The 24,787-nt window shown below is 37.9% G+C and overlaps 1 protein-coding gene across 12 annotated transcripts in view; it reads right to left on the minus strand.

The window, feature by feature from the left end:
• The window catches only part of LOC117300721 (protein scribble homolog), a 122,033-nt gene extending 99,065 nt beyond the window's left edge, over positions 1–22,968 (minus strand). For all 12 annotated transcript variants that reach the window (XM_033784485.1, XM_033784492.1, XM_033784488.1 and 9 more), the window contains exons 1-2: positions 22,643–22,968; positions 20,927–21,044 (exon numbers count right to left, since the gene is read on the minus strand). In XM_033784485.1, coding sequence (XP_033640376.1) covers positions 20,927–21,044; positions 22,643–22,804 — 280 coding nt within the window. In that variant the 5' untranslated portion in view covers positions 22,805–22,968. The remainder of the gene's footprint in view (positions 1–20,926; positions 21,045–22,642) is intronic.
• Between the last annotated feature and the right edge of the window lie 1,819 nt (positions 22,969–24,787).

The raw sequence follows: 24,787 nt of genomic DNA on the forward strand, positions 1-24,787 counted from the left end.
CAATAGAGTCACTATTTTAGTATAGGGCATTTGGGAGTGCGTCGTGGGGGAGGGTGGGGGAGGTGTTAAATGGATGAAAAAACACCTTTCCTGAAAACTGGTTGTTTACCTGACCCAACCCTCCATGACCCAGCCCACCTCGACCCCTTTTCACTTCATAACAAAAATGAGCTTCCAGACCGCAGACACAAGCAAATCATTACACCACATGTCATTCCCAACTAAGAAGGAAAAAAACAAATAAATAAACATGTGCCCAGCTTTATCTGGCAATAAATATTCAACCCAGATCTATACCACAGAGTCCCACAATAAACAAGGATACCCTGATTCGCCTGCTGGAGTGTGAATCAAATGTTGCTAACTTGTACTGTTCATACACTTCTCTAACCGTCAAAAGCCAGGATGGTTGCTTAACACCCCTGGTATTTGTATACCCTTCAAGTAACCCATGCAAAATCATCTCCTTTGTCAAGGAACCCTTGAGATATTGTCTCCCTTATCAAGGAACCCAAGATATAATGTCTCCTTTATCAGGGGACCCAAGAGATATTGTCTCCCTTATCAAGGAACCCTTGAGATATTGTCACCTTTATCAAGGAACCCAATAGATAATGTCTCCCTTATCAAGGAACCCAAGAGATAATGTCTCCCTTATCAAGGAACCCAAGATATTGTCTCCCTTATCAAGGAACCCAAGAGATATTGTCTCCCTTATCAAGGAACCCAAGAGATATTGTCTCACTTATCAAGGAACCCAAAAGATAATGTCTCCCTTATCAAGGGATCCAAGAGATGTTTTCTCCTACGACAACAATATAGTATGCTCTTTCAAGTATCTCAATGCAATATTGTCTCATTTGTCAAGGAATCCTTGAGATATCCTTCATCTCTAAAGGAACCCATGAGAAATTGTCAAGCAACCCATGACATTCTGTCATAGTATATATATATGCACAGACACCCACTTACATCTCTACAGCACAAACAAAGAGTCAGTTAATCAAGACTGACTCGGCCATAAAGGAAAGGAAACAAAGACTAGACAGCGTCATGATTTCTCACAATCTTAAAACCAACAATGATGGATGCGGACAACAAACTGATTCCCTAAAATAGCTACATTAGGATCTTCTTTCGTCAATGACGTCATCCCCGGGATGATTGGCTTACGGTTGCCTGGATTGACTCGATAACCTGCAGATCTGAACGGCCGCTTGGGCTAAATGCATCTTGTTATTGTGTTGATTTGGGCCCGCAGGGCATTCCGAATAGGTAAACAAATACAATATTGAAACAACAACTCTATCGAGATCCGTAGCAATGGTTCTACCTAGTAAGAACTTTGTACTTAATAAGCTTTCAGACTAAATAAACATAAATGTTTTTACTTATTACAAATCCTGTATTCCTTTCAACACACACTGAGTAGCTTACACACAAAACCTATGGGTGTACATCAAGCACATTGAGTTGACACGTACATTCCTTGTAGTGGTCTGACAGGCAACACCTCCACACAGACAGAGTTATGGGCATACAAGCCTATCTCCTGGCACTAGTAATTGCTTCAACCTTGACCCCTATTTCCTCAGGGGGTATGAAAGCGAAACCTGGTGAGTTTGTTGACTATGGTTTGACATTGCCACTATTACTTCAGTATGGAAGTACTGTACTGATGCTCATGTGATTACAGCAATGTCAGTGTGATCGCGTTCATGGCATGATTTCGTCCAGCAATTTCAGAAAGTTTTGTACACAATGAATGCAAAAATTGAGTCGCAAATGATGATATTTTAGTAGCAACTGAGACATTTTGAGGAGCATTTTGCTCTTCCATATAGTACAAGATAAATCATTCACTGCATGATGTACATTCCTTGCATGTATCTGAAGGTGTCAAACGCAAGCGATTTTCCCGATGGGCGGATAATTGATATCTTCATTGGGGTTACAGGGTCCCAATCTGAGTTTTAAAAAGTATAACATTAACAGTGTTTCCCCTCAACAGTAGACTTGGTTCCAAGTCTTCGATCGTGGCTTTTTAGTCGTCCTGATAGCCGCTACAAACAGTGCCCTCTTGTGATCTTTCTTCGTCATTTAGCCTTAATGTGAGGGCGTTTTCGTGGCTGAGATGCGGAAGAATAACCGCGATCTAAGACTTGAATCAGGTCTACCTAAACAGTGGTCCGCTGGCCAAATTGCAGTTAAAACACCCAAGGACCAGTCAGAACTCTATCCAAGTGGTACATGTAATGGACCCTTCCCATGAAATATGTAAATTGCACATAGCGCGTGCGCACTAACGTTTTGGTTGGCAAAATGAGGGAACATCGCGCTGTTTTGTACACGGCTAATGGGTGCGTGACAACTCTATGGCGTTTGCCAACCAACAGGGTCTGTACGCATCCGTGAATGTGATTAGCATATTTCATGGGAAGGGTCCATTGCTGACCACTGATACACATTTAAACCACTGATTGTATTGCTTCAAATCACAAAGTCAAATGCATGCATTGAAAGGAAACCCAAAATAATGGACCTTGGCAGTGAAAAAGCTGGTGGGCCACTAAAATGACATGCCAACTGGCTAGCCACTGAAAAAGTTATTGGCAAACCCCTGTGTACCCCCATGTTTTTGAAAATAGAACCATGTTGGCAAAGTGACATTGCAATCACCCAATGGTTCCAAATTTTGGAATGATAGATATCCCAATTGGGAACCATTGATATCCTTAATGGATATGTGTGGGTCCTAATCAAGATATGAATATGGCAATTGTGAAATAATCTGTGACAATAACTTTGGGAGCCCTAGTACTATGTCAAATTTGAACAACTGCACTGTACAATCATATTGTAGAGTAGACCTTATCGTACAAAATCAGTGGAGCATGATTTTTGTCCTTGACTTTTTCAATGGCAAGCCACCTGCTTTTTCGGTTGATCCATTTCTCATGGTACAAATGTACATCATTATTGTTGTATACATTGTAGACCGTGCAGCCTTTACACAAAACAGTTGGCCTTACACATTCCAGGGACTGTCTGGCAGGCAAGATACTACTACAACTAGTAAATATAGGAAAATTTACTGTTTGTGTCATGAATTCCATCACAATTGAAGAGTTACAAAAATAACATCTCTACAAGCTTGAGATATGATTATAAAAATCAGACAGTGCACTTGCCATAAAGTATCAGATTTCTTGTTTTCTTCCATTGAGCTGTGTACAAATCACACCTGCAGGAAGTCCAGGCTCATTGGCTCAGGACAGTACTGAGTATACAGTGCTTTACACACTACAGGTAAAACCAAACAATATTCTTTATCCCCGATGTACATTTAACATAAATAGTTGCAGTGAGCTGCTAGAACATAGGATCTGAACTGCCTTTAGCTACTGGGCAATCTCTGTGGTCTACTAATTGGTAAGACATCTGCTCTTGTGTGGCAAAGATCATTCATAGGTTTGAATCCCACTCGAGTAATATGCCTGTGATTTTTTCACAGGAAACCGTGCAAGGGTAAAACCAACAAATATTCTTTATCCTGATCCAAAATTAACATCCTATAAATACAAGCGTGTTCATGTTATTATTAATTGTTCAAACCCAAGTTGAAACATAAATCAACAACACAGCCCTTAAATTTACAATCTTTGCTTCAGGCCACATCTTTGCTTCAGGCCACAGCTTCCGTTTGCTCTGGTCTCGTCTTAAATTCTCCACACAACTTTTCACTGACAGTGACACTGACATAATATACTACATGACCTTGCCCACCACATGAATGAAATTCCAAACAATGTAAACCATTGAGTGTGTCCAATGCTAATTAATCACTGGATAAACAAGCACTGATTCCAACAACAACCACCACAACCACAACCCCACCTACTCACTGCCCACTCATAAACCTAGGGAGAGATGTTGTGAAAGCCTTGCTCTATGGTGAAAGTTATGCCATAACTCTGACAGCAAACCATTCTGGGGGGGGGGGGCTATGGGCCCAACTAATGCCAAGTGCAAGCATAACAACCCAGAGTAAAATAACAACAATTGTGGAAGTGCAGTGACCCGAGTAAACCAGGAATTTCATCACTGACTGTTTGTGGTTTCAGACCAAGGCTGGATAACATGACTAACTTCTGGAAGACAAACCATAGAGGAACATGATCACCTGTTCCCAGATGTCAAGTTACATGAAATGTAATAATTACCAGGGAGATCCAGTATCAATATCAATCATTGGTTATGATTGAAATCATTAAGTTATTATTCTGATGGGATGGTAGGTCTCCATCATCGGTTTTGCAATGAGTGAATTCATTCCAATTCTCTGGTTTTCCAGAAACATCATAGAGAAAATCGAAAGAGTTTAGGCCTGTCTATGATTCATTCCAACCCTCTAGTTTCCAAGAAACGTACCACAAATAGATGGTGTACATTGTGCATCATTGTTTTTTGGAAGAGTACAAAGTGGAGTGGTAGAAGTGTAGGAGAGCTGAGAAGAGCAGCAATTGAAAGAGACCAGGTGCTGTTGGCGACTTCAAGAGTTCGCCCCCATTACAATTTGAGGATGAGGTGCCCACAGACACAAGTCTTTGCATTCCTCTAGCTTTCCAGAATCACTTATCAAGCAAAAGCAAGTTATTGTTTTGTTGGAAGAGTAATTCAATTTCTTTTCTCTGGTTTCCAATAAACAAATTTAAGACCAACAAAGCTCCATCTAATTACTCTAACTTTTAAAGAAGCTGTCACAACTTTGAATTCAAACCATGTAAATACACGTATTCTAAACAATTGCAAACCTGGTCACTCTATAAATACACGGCAATAAAAATTTCCTCTATTACAGGTTTTTTTCCGAAGGGTTATTTTTACAAGGAAGTACTTGTCAACTCACAATGCTAGTCCTACCCTCCAGCTGTGACAAAAGTGTACAATGGAATGCCAGTGGGAATCCGTACGTTTTGTGATGTAAATTCCCCTGTGTTGTTGTACAATTGTACCATAGGTCATTTAGATATTTGCACCCATGTAAAGTCTAACAGTAAGGATTCGCACCCATGTAAAGTCTAACAGTAAGGTTTTGCTGGTACGCAGTGTATGGGAAGTGTTCACTCAACATAAAGGGACGCTACAATACGATTATGTACACTAAATGTTAAAGTGCAGTGAAACTATTAACTGCTCGGTTTAAACCATGCCTGATACAGGGGCAAAGGGTACCCCCCCCCCAAAAAAAAAAAAAAAAAAAAAAGTTCATATCTTGAACATACTATGTTCCTCTTGTACATAGGAGTCACCCCCCCCCCCCCCCCCCCCAATTGAAATCTTTGAAGAATTCCTGAGACTCTAAGTACTGCAATGGGGAGGGGGCTATCACCATGCCCCGTGCCAAGCACCAAATTGCCTGCGCCCAATTTCATAAAGCTGTTTATACGCACGAAATGTAGCTGAGCACAACCAAATTATAAATGCTGACCGGAATAAGGTATAAAAAATATATATTCTCAACTCTCAAATTTTATCTCAATTTTAATTGAGCTAGATTAAAAAAACTCCTATGTGAGTTCCACTGAATAGTCAAATAGATTGAATGGTTTTAATGGCAAAATCATAAGCTTGGACCACTGGGGGTCTCTGCAAACATTGTACATGTACATGCCTTATTTATTTAGTACAATACATTAGATGCCTCTTCATACATGTAGTTTTGTTGAACCTGCAGCCGATTTCACGAAACGCTAGGATAAATCCTATCTCGAGTTAGGACGAGTTACTCGTCCTAACTTTGGATGAGTTCAATGCGTCCTATGTATTTTAATACGGAACTGAACCCGTACTAAGTCCTAAGATTAATCCTAAGTTGGGAAAAGTTTGGTGAAATCGGCGGCTGCTGCTTTAGTGCAGTGTCAGTCACTTACTATGACATCAGGATATTACTATTAACTTTGTCTACAGTCAAAACAGCATCATTGAAGGGTAGACATAGATTAGGTATTCCTGTCAACCCCCCCCCCCCCCCTACCTACACAGTGTCACACCCCATTCTCTGTGAATGAAAACAACCTGTCTGGAGCTAACTCGATGAAGGGAAGTACCACTTTCCTCAGACTGGAGAATAGGTGGAAAGTGCAGAAAAGATGTTTTCATTTCAGTAAATTTTTCAGTCCAAAATGGTGTACACATAATTATAGGTCCTTGCCTGAGGTATGTTTTAGTTGTGTCACTTGAATGCTGCATGATGTGTATCAATTTTGTATAATTAGGCCAAGTAAAAAACATGAAACACGCTTCCTTTTTACAGGCCGCCTCCTTTTTTATTTTATTTTTTATCTTATTTTTTTAGGCACATTTTATTTTATTTTTATTTTTTTGAAAAAAGTGTTCTTTTAAACGACCTCAGCTAAAGCAATCTGAATGTCTTGTCTGAATGTCTTTCATTTATGTATTGTGTGTTTGAGCAGTAGAAAAAACAATGGATTATTGACATTTTTTTAAAAGAATGGTGGCCATCTTGAAATAAAAAATAAAAAATAAAAAGCCCCTCCTCCTTCCTTTTTTAAGAAACCCGGACGCTAAACGTGTTTCTTTTTTTACTCAGCCTCATGTTGCTAGTAGGCCTATATTTTTTTTTCACATGTTATACAAAAATGTTACACTCTGGGCTACTGTATTTTTGACAATAAAACAAGTTTAGTCATGAATAACAAGTTAGTAAGTAGGTATGATGAGACAGCTAGTATTATGCTATGGAAAAATAAAGGTAAATTCACCTTGGACCTTCAGTATGTACAACAAATCCGATAGCTTTTTGAAAGATGCTTACATCATTGGTGTGGGCAAAGTATTTGAGGAATGAAAACAATAATAAATTCTCACATTGGTTAGGTGTTGTTTGGCCAGAGAAAAGTTTACATTCTTGCATTCTTTTGTTTACATTCTTGCATTCTTTTGTTTACTTTTTATTATATATTTTTATGATTTTTCAAGGGCAAGTACAAGAAATTCCGATTTCTCTTTTAATGTCTAAGGGCATGAGAAAATGGGGATGAGACATTGAAAGCAAGGGACGTCCTCCACTGTGTAAGTGCCGAGCTTGGTTTTTCGTGAAAAACAAATTGCATGAATGGGAAAAGCTACAAGGCTTGCCTTGTGCCTCAGGCCAATTGGGAGTCAAGTGGCACTGGAAAGTACATGTGGAAGCCAACATGAGCATGTATTCTATGGAGTTTCACAATCTGCCCAGTTTCACTACAAACATCAGTTCGATTTATGCATTGGTTAGCGAACACCGTTGAGTTGTGCACTTCGCAGACACACGTATGTAATACGCGTTATGCCACTATCGGCCCAATACAACAGACATGAAATTCCCTCGTTTTAAACAACCAGTATTGTACTTTTATAAGTGCGCACACATGATTTGCATATTACATATTCATGGAAAAGGTCTATTTATGGAAGGTTTGTCTAGGCTTCGTTGAACATAACGACAAGTCCCTTAACAAATGTATTCCAGACTGATTTTTTTATGAGGTTGGTTGCACCAACCCATAAATTCTATCCAACTTTTACCAATGGAGCAGCTCTACCCACCTAGAATCTATTCTTTGCAGTAGGGATGTTGAGCATAAACAACAAGTCCCTTTAAAATGTATTTTAGGCTGATATTTTATGAGGTTACGCCCTCCCATAAATTGTATACTAACCTCTTCCAATGGGCAGCTCTAGTACAAGAACTGGAAGGTTTCAAATCTACTCCTTGCACAGTAATTTAGGGATGTTTGAGCATAAACGGCAAGTCACTTTAAAATCTTTTCTGGGGTGATATATGAGGTTATGCCTTCACTTCACATAAACTCTATCCAACATCTACCAAAGAGACATTTCTACCCACCAACCCTTTACTTCAAGAACTGGGTAGCTTCAAATCTATTCTTGTAGGATAGTTTAGGGAAGTGGGGCATTAACAACAAGTCCCTTTAAAATCAACTCTAGGCTGATATTTTACGAGGTTGCGCCTTCCAATAAATTCTATCTAACCTTTACCAATGGGGCAGTTTTACCATGGAGGTAGAAATCCTTCTTTAGTTCAAGAACTGGGTAGTTTCAAATCTGTTCTTGCAGTGTAGATTTGGGAAGTTGAGCATAAGAGACAAGTCCCTTTAAAATCTATTCTAGGTTGGTACTTGATAAGGTTGCACCTTCCCGCAAATTCTATCCAACCTCTACTACATGTTCTCTACCTACCTACATGTAGCCTCTATTTTAAAAACTGGGTAAATTCAAATCTGTTCTGGCAATGCACTTTAGGGAAGTTGAGCACAAACGACTAGTCCCTTTAAAATCTATTCTGGGCTGATATTTTATGAGGTAACGCCTTCCCATAAACTGTTTCTAACCTCTACCCACCTATCCTCTACTTACAAAACTCAACTGGGTAGCTTCAAATCTATTCTTGCAGTGTGGCTTAGGGAAGTTGGGGCAAAAACGACCAGTCCCTTTAAACTCATTTTAGGCTGGTACTTGATAAGGTTGCACCTTCCAGTAAATTCTATCCAACCTCTACTACATGGGACAGCTCTACCCAACTAGCATGTACTTCAAAAACTGTGTAGTTTCAAATCTTTTCTTGCAGTGTAGCTTTAGGGAAGTTGAGCAAAAAAACTGACAAGTCTCTTTAAAATCTATTCTAGGGATGAGGTGGTACCTTCCCACAACTTCTATTCTTGACCACAAAGACAATGTGTCATGAATCATATCCTGCCACTCAGCTAAAATTATCAACCAGTTTTTCTGATTTCTTGTCCTTGGTACGAAGCAGTCATCGAGTGAGTCTAGGTTTTCTGTTTAGAGAATGATCTGCACATTGCATTAAAACAAGTTATACTTCGGTGGCTTTAAGAAGAGTTGAAGAAGTTAATTTATTCCTATCTTCTAGTTGATGTCAAACCGGATTGGCATGCCAGACTGCAGTAAAAAAGTCAGTGCATGCAAGTACCACAAAATTTAGACCATGGCTTGGACATGTACGCCTTGTGTTGGTAAAATTTGACATGTCTGAGATCCAGTACCGAGATTCTAATTTTAAGCACTATTGCCTCTATGCCACCAGGCCTCGAAATAACCCATTGCACCAACAGGAATTGCCGCGGTGCCCTGTGCTTTTCCTGCGGTGCCCTCTGCAAGGTTCCAATACAAACTTACATTTTCCCCAAAGAAGTCCCCCCCCCCCTTACCAGAGGAACATTTATGTCCCCCCTTCAAGAGCAAAGTTCACAGCCTGTGCCGCACTAATGTATAGTTATTGCCTTTGCTCAAGAATGGTTTTATATTTCCCTCACAGAAATGCAATTTACTAAGGAAAAACTGCCAAGTACATCTGTACATGTACCCTTACAAATGTTAAGTACATTATCAGGCCTGCATAATATAAATTTCCATCAAATTAACTGGTCATACTTAGTGGTAATAACACTCACAAAAACCTTAGTCAGGGACTTTGTTAAATTCAATTTATAATGACCCAATTCACCTGACGTCATCATCACAATAATCTTAGTTGCACCACTTTGGAATTCAATTACACAGTGTAGTGCGACGGGCGATTACACAATTTCAGTTGACTTGCAAATTGGTGAGCATGGCACATGAGTATTGTGTAACGTGCATGCAAGGGTTTGATTATTGCAATCAAAACAAGAAAGTTCCTGCATACTTGCAAATTTCGAAATGCTACTTTCTCAAATCTTCAAACGCTATTTTCTCAAATCTTCAAACACTATTTTCTCAAATCTTCAAACGCTATTTTCTCAAATCTTCAAACACTATTTTCTCAAATCTTCAAACACTATTTTCTCAAATCTCCAAACACTACTTTCTCAAATCTTCTAACAATACTTTCTCAAAATCTTCAAATGCTTTTCTCAAAAATGTCAAATGCTACTTTTTCTATATCGTCAATAGCTAATTGTTCTTAAAGTTTACTAGATTTTCCAGACGAATAAGAGAATAAATCAACAACTCTAGACTGACCTCAAGTCTTGAAAAGTCATCTTCAGAGTAATTCAACTTATTTTCCCAGACGATGTTTAACCCTAAGCGAACCTTGCTCCAATTTTTTCCCTGTAGGTGTTTCCCCTTATCAAAACCACCAGCTGAATCAAGTATTCTTTACCTTTTTATAAATTATGGTAATTAGTGAATTAATTAAGCAGGGGAAACAGTGGGGTGGGGGTAAAACTATCTAATTTGATGACAGGAATTCATAAAAAAACATCTTCCTACGTTGGTTGCTTTGGGGGACATAACAGGAAAGATTGCGTTAGTAATTTGAAAAACATGTTGAGGTGTGGCAGCAATGCCTGATGTGATTGTGAAAGTTTAAAGGGGAGGTGCAGCCCAGATTTACAGTTTCCCTCACGGGGTGCCCTTTATCAAAACAAACGAAGCAGGCCTATAAAATAGGCCTATAAAACAGGCCTGCTAATCAGTAACTTGCCTAATGCAGAAACTGTTGAAATATGTCCATTATGAAAAAGCCACCACCCAATTCAGATCAATAAACAGATGTAACTTCCCATTAACAAATCACGGTCAATAACTCCTAAATAGCCTCACTCCAATGACATCTGTCTATCAGAGTGTTATATTACAAACATTATGCGTTCAAATGAGGCAATAAGGGGTTAAATTAAATTTATGTCATATTTTGGCCTGGAATAACCTGGAGGCAATGGACTCGGTTGCCTCTTGTTTTAGCCTGGGTACCTTGTGAAAATATTCCCACGATGTTAAAATTCCGCCATGAAATGGCCCTTCAGAAAATGAAAAAAAAGCTGATCAAGGGTTAGTTTTTACAATTCAGTCAAAATTTGCTTTAATTTTTAAATAGTAACCACAGGCTAGCCACGGTGGGCAGTCCTGGGCGGGCCTGCCTAGGACTCACAATTTTTGCCCAGCACTCTGAGAAAAATATGCTGCCCAGCACAGATTTCAAATACTGTCCATTTTGCAATGATCTGAGAAACAGCTAATGATGAGGAGAATCAAATGTCACAGAGAAAGAACACAATCAAAAGGCCTTTCAACTTGGTAGCGTAACATAATTTTGATGATCCCCCTTGCCATCTGTAGACTTCCAAATTTGATTTATTGCCCACCACTAAAAATGGTCTAGCTACAACCCTGGCTACAGCTACGGCTGTGGATGTGGCTGTTGCCTAGGATACTGCTAAAGATGTCTTATACTTCAATGCATGAATCATATGATGTCAATTTGGACACAACCTACATGCACAATGTGGGGGGGGGTGAATAGTTCTTCAACTGATATTTTGTGTAATAAATAACATTACACACAGTGCAATATTCAGTCACGCCTGACACTTTAGAGACAGAGGCCATCCCCTTCAAGCCCCTTGGTGCCCCTTCAAATGTTCCCGTACAACTTCTAAATTCTCCCTAAAGGTCACTAGACTAGGGAAAAACTGGCCAACCCTTAGGCCCTACACATCATATTCCTGTACATTATAACAGACACATTAAGTCCACATGCAGAACAAATACATAGCTACAAGTAGTTTGATACAGTGTTTGTACAAGGTCACTCTTGTGGTAAACAGTATGACATCATCTCCATGCATTCGTGCACAATTAGTCATTTTGAATAAACAGAAATGATTCTTATTTTATTGTACAAGTCGGCCTATTGGACAGTATGAACAGAATAAAACAACCTTCAAAAACTGAATGTCTTATACCACTGAGGTTTTGTATTTAGAATTGTTTCTTTTTTTAAGAGGGTAGGGTTTTTGTCTTGATTTTGACTTTTGATGTTTTTATGAGAAAATATCACCAAATGGCAGGGTTCCACACCAACTAGTGTATTGGGCTGAATACACTGTACAAGTTGCAGCCGATACAACAAGAAAACTATGTTTAAAACCACAGTAGGCTTTTATACGCAAAAAGTGCACAAAACTTGTTCAGTCTATATATTTTGCTATGCAAACTGGGTGGATGAAACCTTTCCCTGAACAACAAAATAAAATATTATTCTGAGTACCTCATTTCAATTCAGTGTGCTTTCGCAAAACTTCCAACACTGCCCCCAGTTTTATCAAACCCTTGGTAAAACGCTATTTAAATCACTACTTTGAAAACAAATGGAATTCCGTGGAATTCTCATTCTTTTCCAAGACATGCTGTAGGCCTACTGTTTCTCATGAATACATTAATGTATAAAGGTGCCATTAGTACGCAGAAAACAGCCAGAAAATGTCAAAGCAGGTTTAATTTCAAAAAGTTTTACATTTAGACAGTGTACATGTACATCATGCCAGATATTTTTCAATGTTCAAAATGTTCAAAACCTTTTACAAATGTCACAGAAACAAGCTGTGAAGTGCTTCTTTTCCATATACATACATGTAGGCCTATGGAAATTTTACACGATTGAAAAACAATAGACTGTGACAATATTTATTCCAATCAGTAAACAGGAAATTCACTCAAACAAAGACTTTATTTTTCTATATTAACCAAAATTTAAAATCTATTTATGTGTATTATACCAAGTTCTTGAACATTCCTATACCCATAGCAATTCGTTATAAATACAATTTCAGTTTGTATTTAATCAAAACAAGTAATTTGCATGAACAAAACTTGGGATGAGGATGATTCTTTCAAACATAAAACTCAATCTGGTTGGGACTTGCAGTCTATTCAAGATGGAAGATTTGTTTCTAAAATTCTTTGAGGAACATTACAGAACTAGTTTTTGCTAACAAAACAGTTGCTGGCAGTGTTAGCACTCTATGTAATCATAATAAACATATGCATAAACTGACAAATCTGTAGAAGTTTGAGATCGATCGGCCATCTGGGTCCTGAGAGAATAGTGAACAAACGATTACAAATTTTGCATTGCGTCGATGCCAAAATAAATATGAATAAAAATGCTCACTGAGCGATAAACTCCAAACGCGAAGTTAGATTACTTATTTCTCATCAAATATGAAATTTCAGACAGAAATATTAAGGGATGTTTTCTATTATCATCATCATTAGACTGTGTAAGATTTATGTAAAAAATCTGTGATCTTCACGATTTTTGTTTCTCACCAATTCTGCAACGTTCCTTTAAATCAGGAAATAAAAACCTCAAAAAAGCCTCAGAACAAATCTCTCTATAATTTATACTTGTAGTTGACATTTGAAAATCTCAAGGTAGAAAAATTTAAGCTGACATCCGATTTAAACCGGAAGCACCAATGTTTAACTACAGTGCTAGAATTTCACAGAGGCCACTGTTGCCCTGCTGTCGTTTTCACCAATCTCTTCCTAAGTTAGGACGAGTTAATCCAAGCGTTTCGTGAAGTCGGCTGCATGTCTTGGCCTTTGTTGCCCCTTTAAAAGTTTCCCATAGACTTTATGGTTTTCCAAAAATGAAAATGGCCTTGCCCTTACCTTGCCCTCTCAAAAATGAAATAACAGGCCTGGCAAGGTATTACAGTACACAGATTTACAAATAACTTACAGGGTTTACAGAAGGCAATGGTGAAAGACTTCTCTTGAAATATTATTCCATGAAATGCTTTACTTTTTGAGAAAACAGCAAAACAATATAAATTCTCGTTAACGAGAATTACGGATTTATTTGAAACACATGTCATGACACGGCGAAACGCGCGGAAACAAGGGTGGGTTTTTCCGTTGTTTTCTCCCGACTCCAATGACCGATTGAGCCTAAATTTTCACAGGTTTGTTATTTGATATAGAAGTTGTGGTACACAAAGTGTGGGCCTTGGACAACACTGTTTACCGAAAGGGTCCAATGGCTTTAAGTAAGTTACTTTTAGACGGCTGGAAGTAAAATTAGCCCGGAAGGTCACGTGATTGTTTGTACCACTTTTTGGTTAGAACAATCATGTGACCTGCGTTTTTGTCTTAAAATGCTCGAAAACGGCTAAATTTGATGATTTTGTTTAGGGACTGTTCTTCTTCATTCCTGGAAAACCGTTGAAGTCATATCTTAGTCTATTTTGTAGCCCAAATAGCCCAATTCGGCCGGTGTGTCCCTTTAATTGAGGAGTCTACCATCAAATACAGAGTGTACTGTAATACCTTGCCAGGCCTGTTATTTCATTTTTGAGAGGACAAGGTAAGGGCAAGGCCATTTTCATTTTTGGAAAACCATAAAGTCTATGGGAAACTTTTAAAGGGGCAACAAAGGCCAAGACATGCAGCCGACTTCACGAAACGCTTGGATTAACTCGTCCTAACTTAGGAAGAGATTGGTGAAAACGACAGCAGGGCAACAGTGGCCTCTGTGAAATTCTAGCACTGTAGTTAAAACATTGGTGCTTCCGGTTTAAATCGGATGTCAGCTTAAATTTTTCTACCTTGAGATTTTCAAATGTCAACTACAAGTATAAATTATAGAGAGATTTGTTCTGAGGCTTTTTTGAGGTTTTTATTTCCTGAATGCTTACGTTCCAAAAGATAAGGTTACGTTCTACATGTAAGCTACACAGCTACTCAGCTACGCTTACATTCCAAGTTTTGCTTACGTTCCTTTAAGTTACGCTATAATAACAAAAGGTATGCTTTCAATCCTAAGTCAAGTTACGCTTACGTTCCATACGCAGCTACGTTTACGTTCCAAAATACCCAGCTACGCTTACGTACCAAGATATGCTTATGAAATTGGGTCCTGGCACGTTGGGAGCACGTACCGCCCCGATCGCATTCCAAACTGCATCATGGCTGTGCGGTAGTATGTCTAGTTTATTGGGGCCAGGAATGCTTCATTTACTTGTCCCTGTCCCATCATATTCTGGGTTAGTTTCTTTGTGTTCTTCGTGACGATCTTTGGATGTACGTCGAAGCACGAAGGTCTACCTCCATCGTCGAAGGATTTGCATGATCCGTTTATGCTGGTTGTATGGATAGACTGGATCTTTATGCTACGTCATAGTAAAACGTTGCTATAAACAAAGCACCAGTCTACTTACAACATTGTGCGACAATGTCACGAAGATTTGACAGTTGCAACGGCTGGAAACATGTATACGCTGGCCTTTTACCGCTTTGGTTTTTTTAAATCATTTTTCGCTAAATACGTGACATTTTGATGATTTCTTTTTACAGCAACCATCTATAAAAACATTATTGATGATTCTACACCCCTAAATTGCGTAAACGCTGAGCCGGTGTGTCCCTTTAACAATGTCAATATTTCCTTCAATGAAAGTAGTAAATGTCAGGGAAGTGTGTACAGCTCCTTCACAACTGCCAAACTTAAATCAGGGTACAAAGAGCACTGAAAAGGGTCACTACACTATGACTCTATTTAGCATGAGGCATGATATTGAGTTGACGACTTGTGTTGTACTCTCTCCATACAAATGCTGATTCATTGATAAAGGTCACAAACTATATCAGTCAACAGTGATGACAAAACAATGCTATCGCCAAAGGTCTTGTCAACCATTTTCGAACTACCCTAGCTTGACTATTTCATGGTTTCACCATAGAGAAAGGCAAGCCAAAGAGGCCACAGGGACCATGGACCCTGTTGCCTCGAATGTCTTGGCCAGTCTTTTTTCTGTCTTGTTCTTCTACTCTGTGCTTTTTAACATGTGTTCTGCGCCTTTGATCATTTTGTATGTAAGGGGCGCAATACAAATTTTTAATACTATTAAATATTATTATTATTGGCCTTGGTGCACGGGCTTCAAAAGTTTCCCTTAGACTTTGAGACTTTCCAATGGAAGTGCCCTTTAAAAAAATGGCCTTGCCCTCTCAAAGATGAAATTCCAGACCTAGAAACTACCCCTCAATGGTTACACTTGAAAAGCTGTAAATTTAAAATATCCGAAGTAAACAAATCATCCAATTTTATAAACCACTTTAAAATCTTCCAATTGTTCCCTTACAAACACACAATCTTCAATTTCTTGGTAAAATGAGCGACCATTTACCGTAACATTATTAAAAGTGCAAATCTGTAGATTTTCCCATAACAAACACATGTATACAGAATCTTTAATTTACTCTGGATGAAATCAGCATGCATCGGTTGTTATTCACAACTTTCGAATCTCTGAATTCATCTCAAACAAAAACACAATTGCTGATTAGCTTTTGATGCAATTAGCTTCTGAAAATTGGCAGTAATCAAACACCCTGTGACATTTTGTATGGTTTTTTTTGTATTGCAGCGCGTCAATTGCAGGATATGAAACGAAACGTGGCTCGTACTATTAAGTATTTCTGGACATTGAACTGCTCTATAGTATTACACATTATCAAGTCAGCGGTATTGGACTCCAAAGAAGGAGAAAATGACCGCTATTCTTATCAAAGCACGGACAGGTAGATTGGACTGATTGTCCGAAGGTATATCGGATTACTCCAGTTTGTACAATGGGCTATCTACGATGATCTTTCACTGACCTTTCGCGTTGTCATTTTTTTTTATCCAACCGAAAGGCAGTGGGTACATGTAGCTACAATGCAAAAGGCTACTTTGTATTAATATCAACCAGTAACAAATAGTTAGCTTTCGAGAAAGACTCTGCTAGGGTCGAAACATCAGGCCATTTACTATTTTTTGCATTTATACCAACATTCTTTTTGGTTGGTAAGCTGAATTAAATTTTCTCAATATTATCCAGCAAACACACACAATAATGACTGATGCACCAACTGCAAAAGGAAAATAAGTTACAATCTTGTCTCCTTCTCTGTTGATAGAAAGACTTATAAAAGAAGAAAACAACTAAAAAATCCAAGTCATCTCATGAAGACGACAAAAACACAGTGGTTGCGAGTTGGGAACAAACCAGCTCCTAACAGCTTCCAGAGCCCCAATAAACAATTTCAGAAACAAATAAAATTTAAATACGAGTTAGAATAATAATTTATTTCATTTTAAAACTCCAAATTTCTGACCTTCTTGCTTTTTAAGTTTAATGTCAAGCTTCGGAGTGGGGTCTGAGCGAACCTTTGATAGCACATAGAATTATTTGCATATAACTCATTATGCAAGCATTGTGCAGATAAGACTTCAACCCCAATGACAGAACACTCTTCAGATGAGACGGGATCGTATACACAACTGACCATCCCAAAGCAAACATACCAATGTGCAGTTTACATATTTCATGGAAGGGTCTATTGAAAACCATGTCCCGACTTATTTCATATAGTATCTATTGTAAACAAGAGCTTTGAATGAACTTTTGAACTTGAAAGTTTGTATCCCAATATGACAACAATAATACCAACCAACCAAACTCCCCTCCCAAATCAGATGTAACATCAAATCATTGCAATTGACAGTGTAGACATTGTCACACTGGGGACAGGTCATCTATTTTTAGAACTGGGGGAAGGGGGTTTACACTCCAGACAATGAAATACAATACAGGTACTTGGATGACCCTACGAAGGGATTACAAAATAACCTTAGGTTATGGGCCATCCAAAGTTGACAACATTTGCACAGTCCTGAGTATGGCAGTGGGAAGTGATTCGGAGACTACAAAAAACTTTAAAAGGTGTGTCAAAAGTTGATAGTTGTGCTAAGCTTGGGCGATATCAATTTATTTTATTCACGATATATCGCCAACATATATCGCGATATTCGATATAATCGCGATTAATGAAATTTGACATCATCAGTCTTAAAACTCCAAATGAAAGTTGTAGAAGAGACAGTCCTAGCATAAGAGAGGTGTTCTAATGACCTATTCTTATGGTTTTACTCCAAACCTATGGGGTGCAAGATGTCTCAGCTAGCAAATACATCACGATAGTTAATCGATATATCGCGATATCGCGATATATCGATATTTCGATTAAAACCAAATCCATCCGATATCAAAATCGTGTCCAAATTAATATCGTGATATCGCCCAAGCTTAAGTTGTGCATCAATTTTTAGAGAAAAAAAAAGTTGATACTTGGGGGTCCTCAAAAGTATTACTCTCGGTACTACCTCAAAAATTTTGAACACTTTGGACAGTCCCTTACATTAATTTATATAAGGATTTCCCCCACTGACATTAAAAACACTCCAGAATTTAACTTGCCAATGACACAAAGGCTGAGATACAGGCATGACCACAGACACAGTGTTAGCTACATGTAGAGGGGTGTCTGGGTGCCTGTTGGACACCCGTTTTATCTGTCATTTTTTATACATGTAAATGTATTGTAACTTAACCCAGTTTTAAAGTTGTCAGTAAATTGTGTCATCTTTTTATCAAATCCTAGCTAAAATCTTGACCGCAGATGGTGCGAGCATAAAACCTGTAAACAGATTCACACAAACCAATTTCAACAGAGGAAGGCGGTCAGGTAGATTTCAAACATGTAGAAATAATTGCCTACGTAATATACAAATCTATATGAAAACATGTAGCATAACAGCATGGCACGATAAAGCACAGGAACAACTTGCACGGTAAGTCAATATTATGCTATCATCTGGGGGGAAATAAAATTGCTCCGGGAGTATGGGTTTCCTTCCGACGAGACAGTTAATTGAGTTCCACAGGAACATTTGGGGGGTTTTAATAGTCGGACAAAAATATTATTGCGGCTTTATTTTGTTTTTACACCAAATGTTCTTTTTACATGTTTTAAGATACGAATGTTTGTATGCCATTTGGTTTTCATTTTGGAGGGAATACAAGACCTGTATTGATAACTTGTATTGTGATCTTTCCACAGGTAGTTTTTCCTGAGGCTGCAACAGGCTAAATAACAGGACTGGGGAGACACAAACATGCGTGCAAGTGCAAATTTGTCCAAAAAGAAAGACAACATTTCCAGACAAAGTAAGAGTTTGTATTGTGTTTTTCTATTTCCAATGGCACAGCTGAGAAACCAAATGGGAAATCAGCTGATCAGCTGAACAGAGCAGAGTGAAGTAACAAAAGATCCCTGATAGGATTGTTTAATTCTGCGAAAACAAAAATGGTCCACTGATTTCTTCCATTAGGAACCGGATAGGTAAGGGACGTTTGTTTGAAAGAGCATCCACAATTTCATCGTCAAATAGCCGTAAGGTTTCTCGCTAAAAATGTGAAAATGTCAGCCTCAGTCAAAGAAGGGTATTAAAACTCCTCCGAGAGACAGGTTGTGTGCGCAAGACTGAGCAGACTGCTCTGTGCGAGGGCTTTTGGGACTGGGCTCCAGTCTACCGTGATAGCTTTGCCAAGAGGTTTGAATGATTAGACGTGTGAAGTGAAGGGAATAGAATAGCCTGGAAACCTGTCCATAGGCCATTTTTGTTTTAAGAGTGAATGTTCGATGACAGTATCACCCACTGACTCTTACCACCACAGGGGTCAGTCGTTGATTTCCACAGTTACAACATTGAACATTAAAGGGGTTGGACAAAGTTGGCAATTGTCAAAGACCAGTATTGTCACTTGGTGCATGATGCATAAAATAACAAATCTGTGAACATTTTGGCTCAGTTAGTCATCAAAGTTGCAAGAAAGTAATGGAAGTAGAAAAAAATTCCTTGTTGCACAATTGTGTGTGCTTACAGATGCCTGGAAAGGGTTTTTGGCCTGAAGAATTTTTCAGATTCAAATATTTAAGTGAGAAATTACCTCTTTCTCAAAAAAGATTACTTCAGAGGGAGGGGAGACGTTTCTCACAAAGTTTGATACTATCAACACCTCTCCATTGCCTGTTACCAAGTAAGATTTTATGCTTACATGTATCATTCTGCTAATACTATATATTTTGAGTAATTACCCAGTGCCTTTAAAAAACAAATATGACCAAAGACCATCTCCGACTCACTGAATAAATTCCTTATGATTCTGGTGGCATGGTACACGTACACTATGTTAGCAATTAACTATCCCTGCAGGCTTTTTATGCTCCCATGCAGGTTTGTACCGTATAGTTTTTCATGCCCTTCTACACATTCTGCAATGGAGCAGTGACACAGGGTAAATGAAATTCGGATAATTATGGGAAAATCAAGGACTTTGGTTAATGTGTTTGGATCAGTTGTGATCTATGCTACATGAATTAGGTCCATTTGCAAAGGGATCATCACTTGCAGGTGAAGCATCCCAAGGTCAAAGGTCAACAAGTCACAAATGGACATGAAAATATTAGGCTGGGCGACTTTACTAAGGATAAGAATATTCAGTCATGTTTGCATTCTAAAATGCTGGACATAACAGTTCATATCATATGAAAGACTTTTCCTCATATTTATTCAAAACATTCAAATTTCCGGATTGGAAAATGTCGGCTACATTTTGTACCATGTGAAAGCAAATAATAATTATCTTCTAGTTACTAAAAGCACAGTTTATTGATTTGTGCAATTCGTAGTCATCATAGACGTTAAACCAATGTTTGTATTTGAGAGAGATTGGCTACGGTCAGCTAGTGTTGATATCCCAATTAGGGAGTTTGCCGAGTTCCCTTGACAGGAAGATCATCTAAACAAACAAAACAGCATGTGGCGTTTACATATTTCAGGCAAGATACTTCATGGAGGCAAATGGAGGCAATAAGATTTGCCAGGTACTTAGATTTAAATAATATCTGGTTCAATGACTTGCTTAGTCTAGTCACAAGTTACCCCTTACATTTGAATTCCTTAGACCATACAGTACATGTAGTTACACGAGAAACAGTTAACACCCAAACAGTTTTATAAACCTGTGGTTTACAGCACAAAAAATAACGACAACTGTTGTACAAGAGTTGCTACTTCAATCTCGAAATCTTGCATTTTACAACAGCATCAAAGAGTTATTCATAATTTCTTAGTACTCTGCACACACACAAAATTAATTCAGAAATAATAAATTGGTTAATAATGCAAACAATTTTGGTCCATTGTTAAGGTTTTTTAACTCACCATTCCTACTAATGTCAAGCTCCGTTAGATTCATAAAATTTCCTATTTCAGCTGGTAGTCTTTCAAGTTCATTGTCGCTGAGTCCCAATTTGCGAAGATTTTGAAGGCGGAAAAATTGCTGCAAGTGAAACAGAAGGATAAATATATCACAAGACGCACACATTGCAAGTGAAAAACTACAAGATTTTGTCATAACTTTTTGGACGGATATGGTTTTATTAATTGTCATTAGTTTGTCTTGCTGCCTACAATTCAAAACAGAACAATGTATGTTAAGCTGGGTTCATACTTGTGAGTATCAAATATTGACAGCGGTAAACATTGTTCAAAACTGCCAAAATCATGTCCACCTTTACAGAAAATTAAAATGAAAGTTTTCCACTTCAAAATCCACATTTATTATTCAAATTTAATACTCGGAACACAAGGTCATCAAAGGATATATTACGAAAAAAGCTGCCTTTAATTTAATTAATTTCTCAATCATGTACTTAAGTTCAACTTAGGAAATCCAACCCTCATTTTCTCACTCAGCATGAAAAAAAAAAGGGTATTTTATTACCCCGTTAATATTTTTATGGCCATAAATGAAAGAAAAGTGCTGGTCAGTTTAGGTGTCTTTCCTGAAGCATTATTCTGGTTTCTTTTTGACGGGAAAGTAGCAAGTTATTGTTTGGGTTAGGTTTGTATTGCTCACCGCTTTTTTGTTTTCACTGTTGTTGTCATACACACCAATTGAATAACAGTTTTGTTTCATATATCAAACTAGAATTTGTGTAGCTGTAATGTAGATTAATTTTAATTATATTAATTTAAATGAAATTAAAAGCTACACAAATTAAATATATAGGGCCTAATACAACTTTCGGAAAAGTTTCCGTTTGGCCACCACTTTTTCATTCGATATGAAATATTATAGTAAGGCCTATCTAATTTACCTCAATGAGATATCCCTTTTTGTAAAAATTAGTGAAAAAGTGGTGGCACCATACGGAAAGTTATCCCAACTGTCCTAAATTGATAAATAATAACTTGTTTAAATGTGGGATCCTTATCTAAATAACATATTGCTGTTGTTTTGATTTTTTTTTTGTGGGAGTGTGACTTGGTGACTGAATGTGTAAAACTGAATACAACTTCAAGTACCTAAATAAACTGATAACTGATTACTTTTGTTTAATTAACAAGCATCTACATGAATTGTTTTTATGAAAGGAAAGTGCTGGGCGGAGAAAGTGGGCATTGCAATGCTCACCCTGGGCCTGGGCAAGTCGCAAATCTGGTTGTTGTTGTTCTAGAAATGCAGTGCAGTATCATGACTTGGCGACTGTTTACGAAAGTTAATTTTAATTAACACAACTCAAACCATGTTAACTAACATTTTTATAAATTTAATGAATAAGTTTTGTTTAATTAACTATACACAAACCATCCACATAAAATAATGTTTCATGGCGGGAAAGTACTAGGAGAAATTTGGCATTGCTAAAGTCGCAAATCTGGTTGCATGCTAATACAATTTTCATTCTAAATTTTTTAAAGAATTTCTGTCATTTGTGACTTTTTGTCTTTGCTTTGGGTTGGTGACTGTGTAATTGAATTTCACACAAAAATTACCTAACTGATAATTACAATTTAATAACCTATACTAGCTACATGAATTCATGTTTTTTTATGACGGAAAGTTGCTGGGAGGGGAAAGTGGGCATTGCTCACCCTGGGCAAGTCTCGAATCTGGTTCGCATCCAACAGAAGCTCCTCGAGCGTACGCGAGTACCGGTAAACATCGTCAGGCACGGCAGACAAGTTGCCGTGTCGTCGGTCCACATAATCAACGTGCCTGTTGCAGGCTCGAAACAGTGGAATACAGCGGAACATGGCGCTGATAATCCACGTAGATCAAGTAGGAGAGTATAGATCCAAGTTTTAGGTTGGCATGGGCTCCTCTTTGGTCGAAATGGGAAGAAAATCCACTCGAATTTCAGTGATAAGTTCACTCAGTGGAATGTGTTAGCCGATATCTTTACATTCTCAAACCAAGATGTCCGCCCGTATGACGTCAGATAAGAAAAATGGACGAGTAACCGACCCGAATGTTACGTAGGCGTTCGTGCGTGTCGAGGGCGGTTACCAGACTGTTTGTTAAAATTATGACACGAGAGGGCGGGAAGCAATTATTTTGTTATTTATTTTTCGGCTGCTAAATATAAAAGGCGCTCGATTATTTCGGCAGTGGCACTAAAACGCCACTGGCAAGAAAATAAGAATAAAACAAAACCATCTAAAAGTCTATTAGTCTTTACTTCTTACACAATATTTTACATAAACTTTCATTGTTTAAATATATAAAACCAAGACAAATGCTGGTAAACCAAACATTAATTGCCTGTAAAAAATACAAAATTTATATTTCATTTCTAAAATCTGCAAAGATCAAACCCATAAATGTTGTAAAATGCTTACCAACAACATGGAGGAAGTTCTTCCTCCATGACAATAAGGACCAATGGTGAAAACATTCCTCAAAATAATAGGCTATAGGCCTGTCTTATTCCCCCCAATTTTTTTTTTTTTTGTAAATATTAATTGACGTGATACTATTTCAATTTCAATCTTGGGGACTTTGCTCAATTTAGGCCAGGGCCAAACTTGAACTAAAACATCCTTTCACGTATTATTTGCAATCTTTCAAAACTTATTTTGGAGTCACAAACTCAACCTTGCATGTTTGGATTGTTACCAAGCATTGTGCATCCTAAAAAATTGAATTAATGATGTTTCAAAGCTGTGACTTTTGTGGTCGTTTATTGTTTTTTTTCCATCAGGAAATAATAGGCATGTTTAGCGAGAGTTATTTTCATGATCATCAGATGATACATTATTTTTTCTAAATCAGCCGAAAACTTTAAGATCATACAATTGAATTGTTCGTTACATTAATTGGTGGATGAACCCATTATGTTGTGTGGTGTAGCCTACATCCCTCCAGAATACCTCAAGTTAGGAGTCAACAACCCCCAGGACACAATATTGGGCAGAAATGACGCTGTATCCCTTTTCTTGAGCTGTCAAATCTGTCTGTTACAGAACATTTTGAGGGTCTACAAAATCATTAATAATTATAAGGCCAACACTCCATTTACTCCTTTTTAATGAGGTGCATTCCAACACTCAGGGCAAATTATGTTATCCCAACAGGGCAAATTATGTTATCCAAACTACATCAAGTTGGAAGTCAACAATCCTCATGTCACAATGATGGGCAAAATGTGTAGGCCTACTGTATCCCTTTTGACAACTAAATAAATACAACACCAGACGGCTTTTGGTCATGCCTTTTTATTTTCTTTGTATACAAAACACTGATGCGACTTACAACTTTTACGCATTGTAAATTACAAGCATCTTTAATGATTTTAATAAAATATTGTGGAATGCAGACATTACCATATTTGGCGCGAGGGCAATATTCACAACAGTTTACAATTCTACGCCAGGAGTGCCATTTATGACAGACATGGTGCTTTATAAAATTAACATCATTAGCTATTCTGACATGATAATCAATAGGGGACTTTCGGGACGCTATAGTGGCAGCAGACTTACCAGGTAAAATCTATTGTTCTCGGTAATGTGTGCGTGCTCAGAACTACATAAACAAATTGTTCTCATCAAAGACTTTATTGAAATTCCTAATAAGTTTCTGCCCAAACCAAATTGACATACCACAAGAATTTTCTGAGCGGAATAACTCAATTTTAGGAAAACAAAACAACACAAGTCCAATTTGGATACCACAATGGAAGCTTTTGCATTGACTTAGCTTTTAAGTGTCACTAGATTAAAAAGTGTTTTAATTAA

This window comes from Asterias rubens, chromosome 16 (assembly GCF_902459465.1).
Source record: "Asterias rubens chromosome 16, eAstRub1.3, whole genome shotgun sequence".
In the NCBI taxonomy this organism is placed as follows: Eukaryota; Metazoa; Echinodermata; class Asteroidea; order Forcipulatida; family Asteriidae; genus Asterias; species Asterias rubens.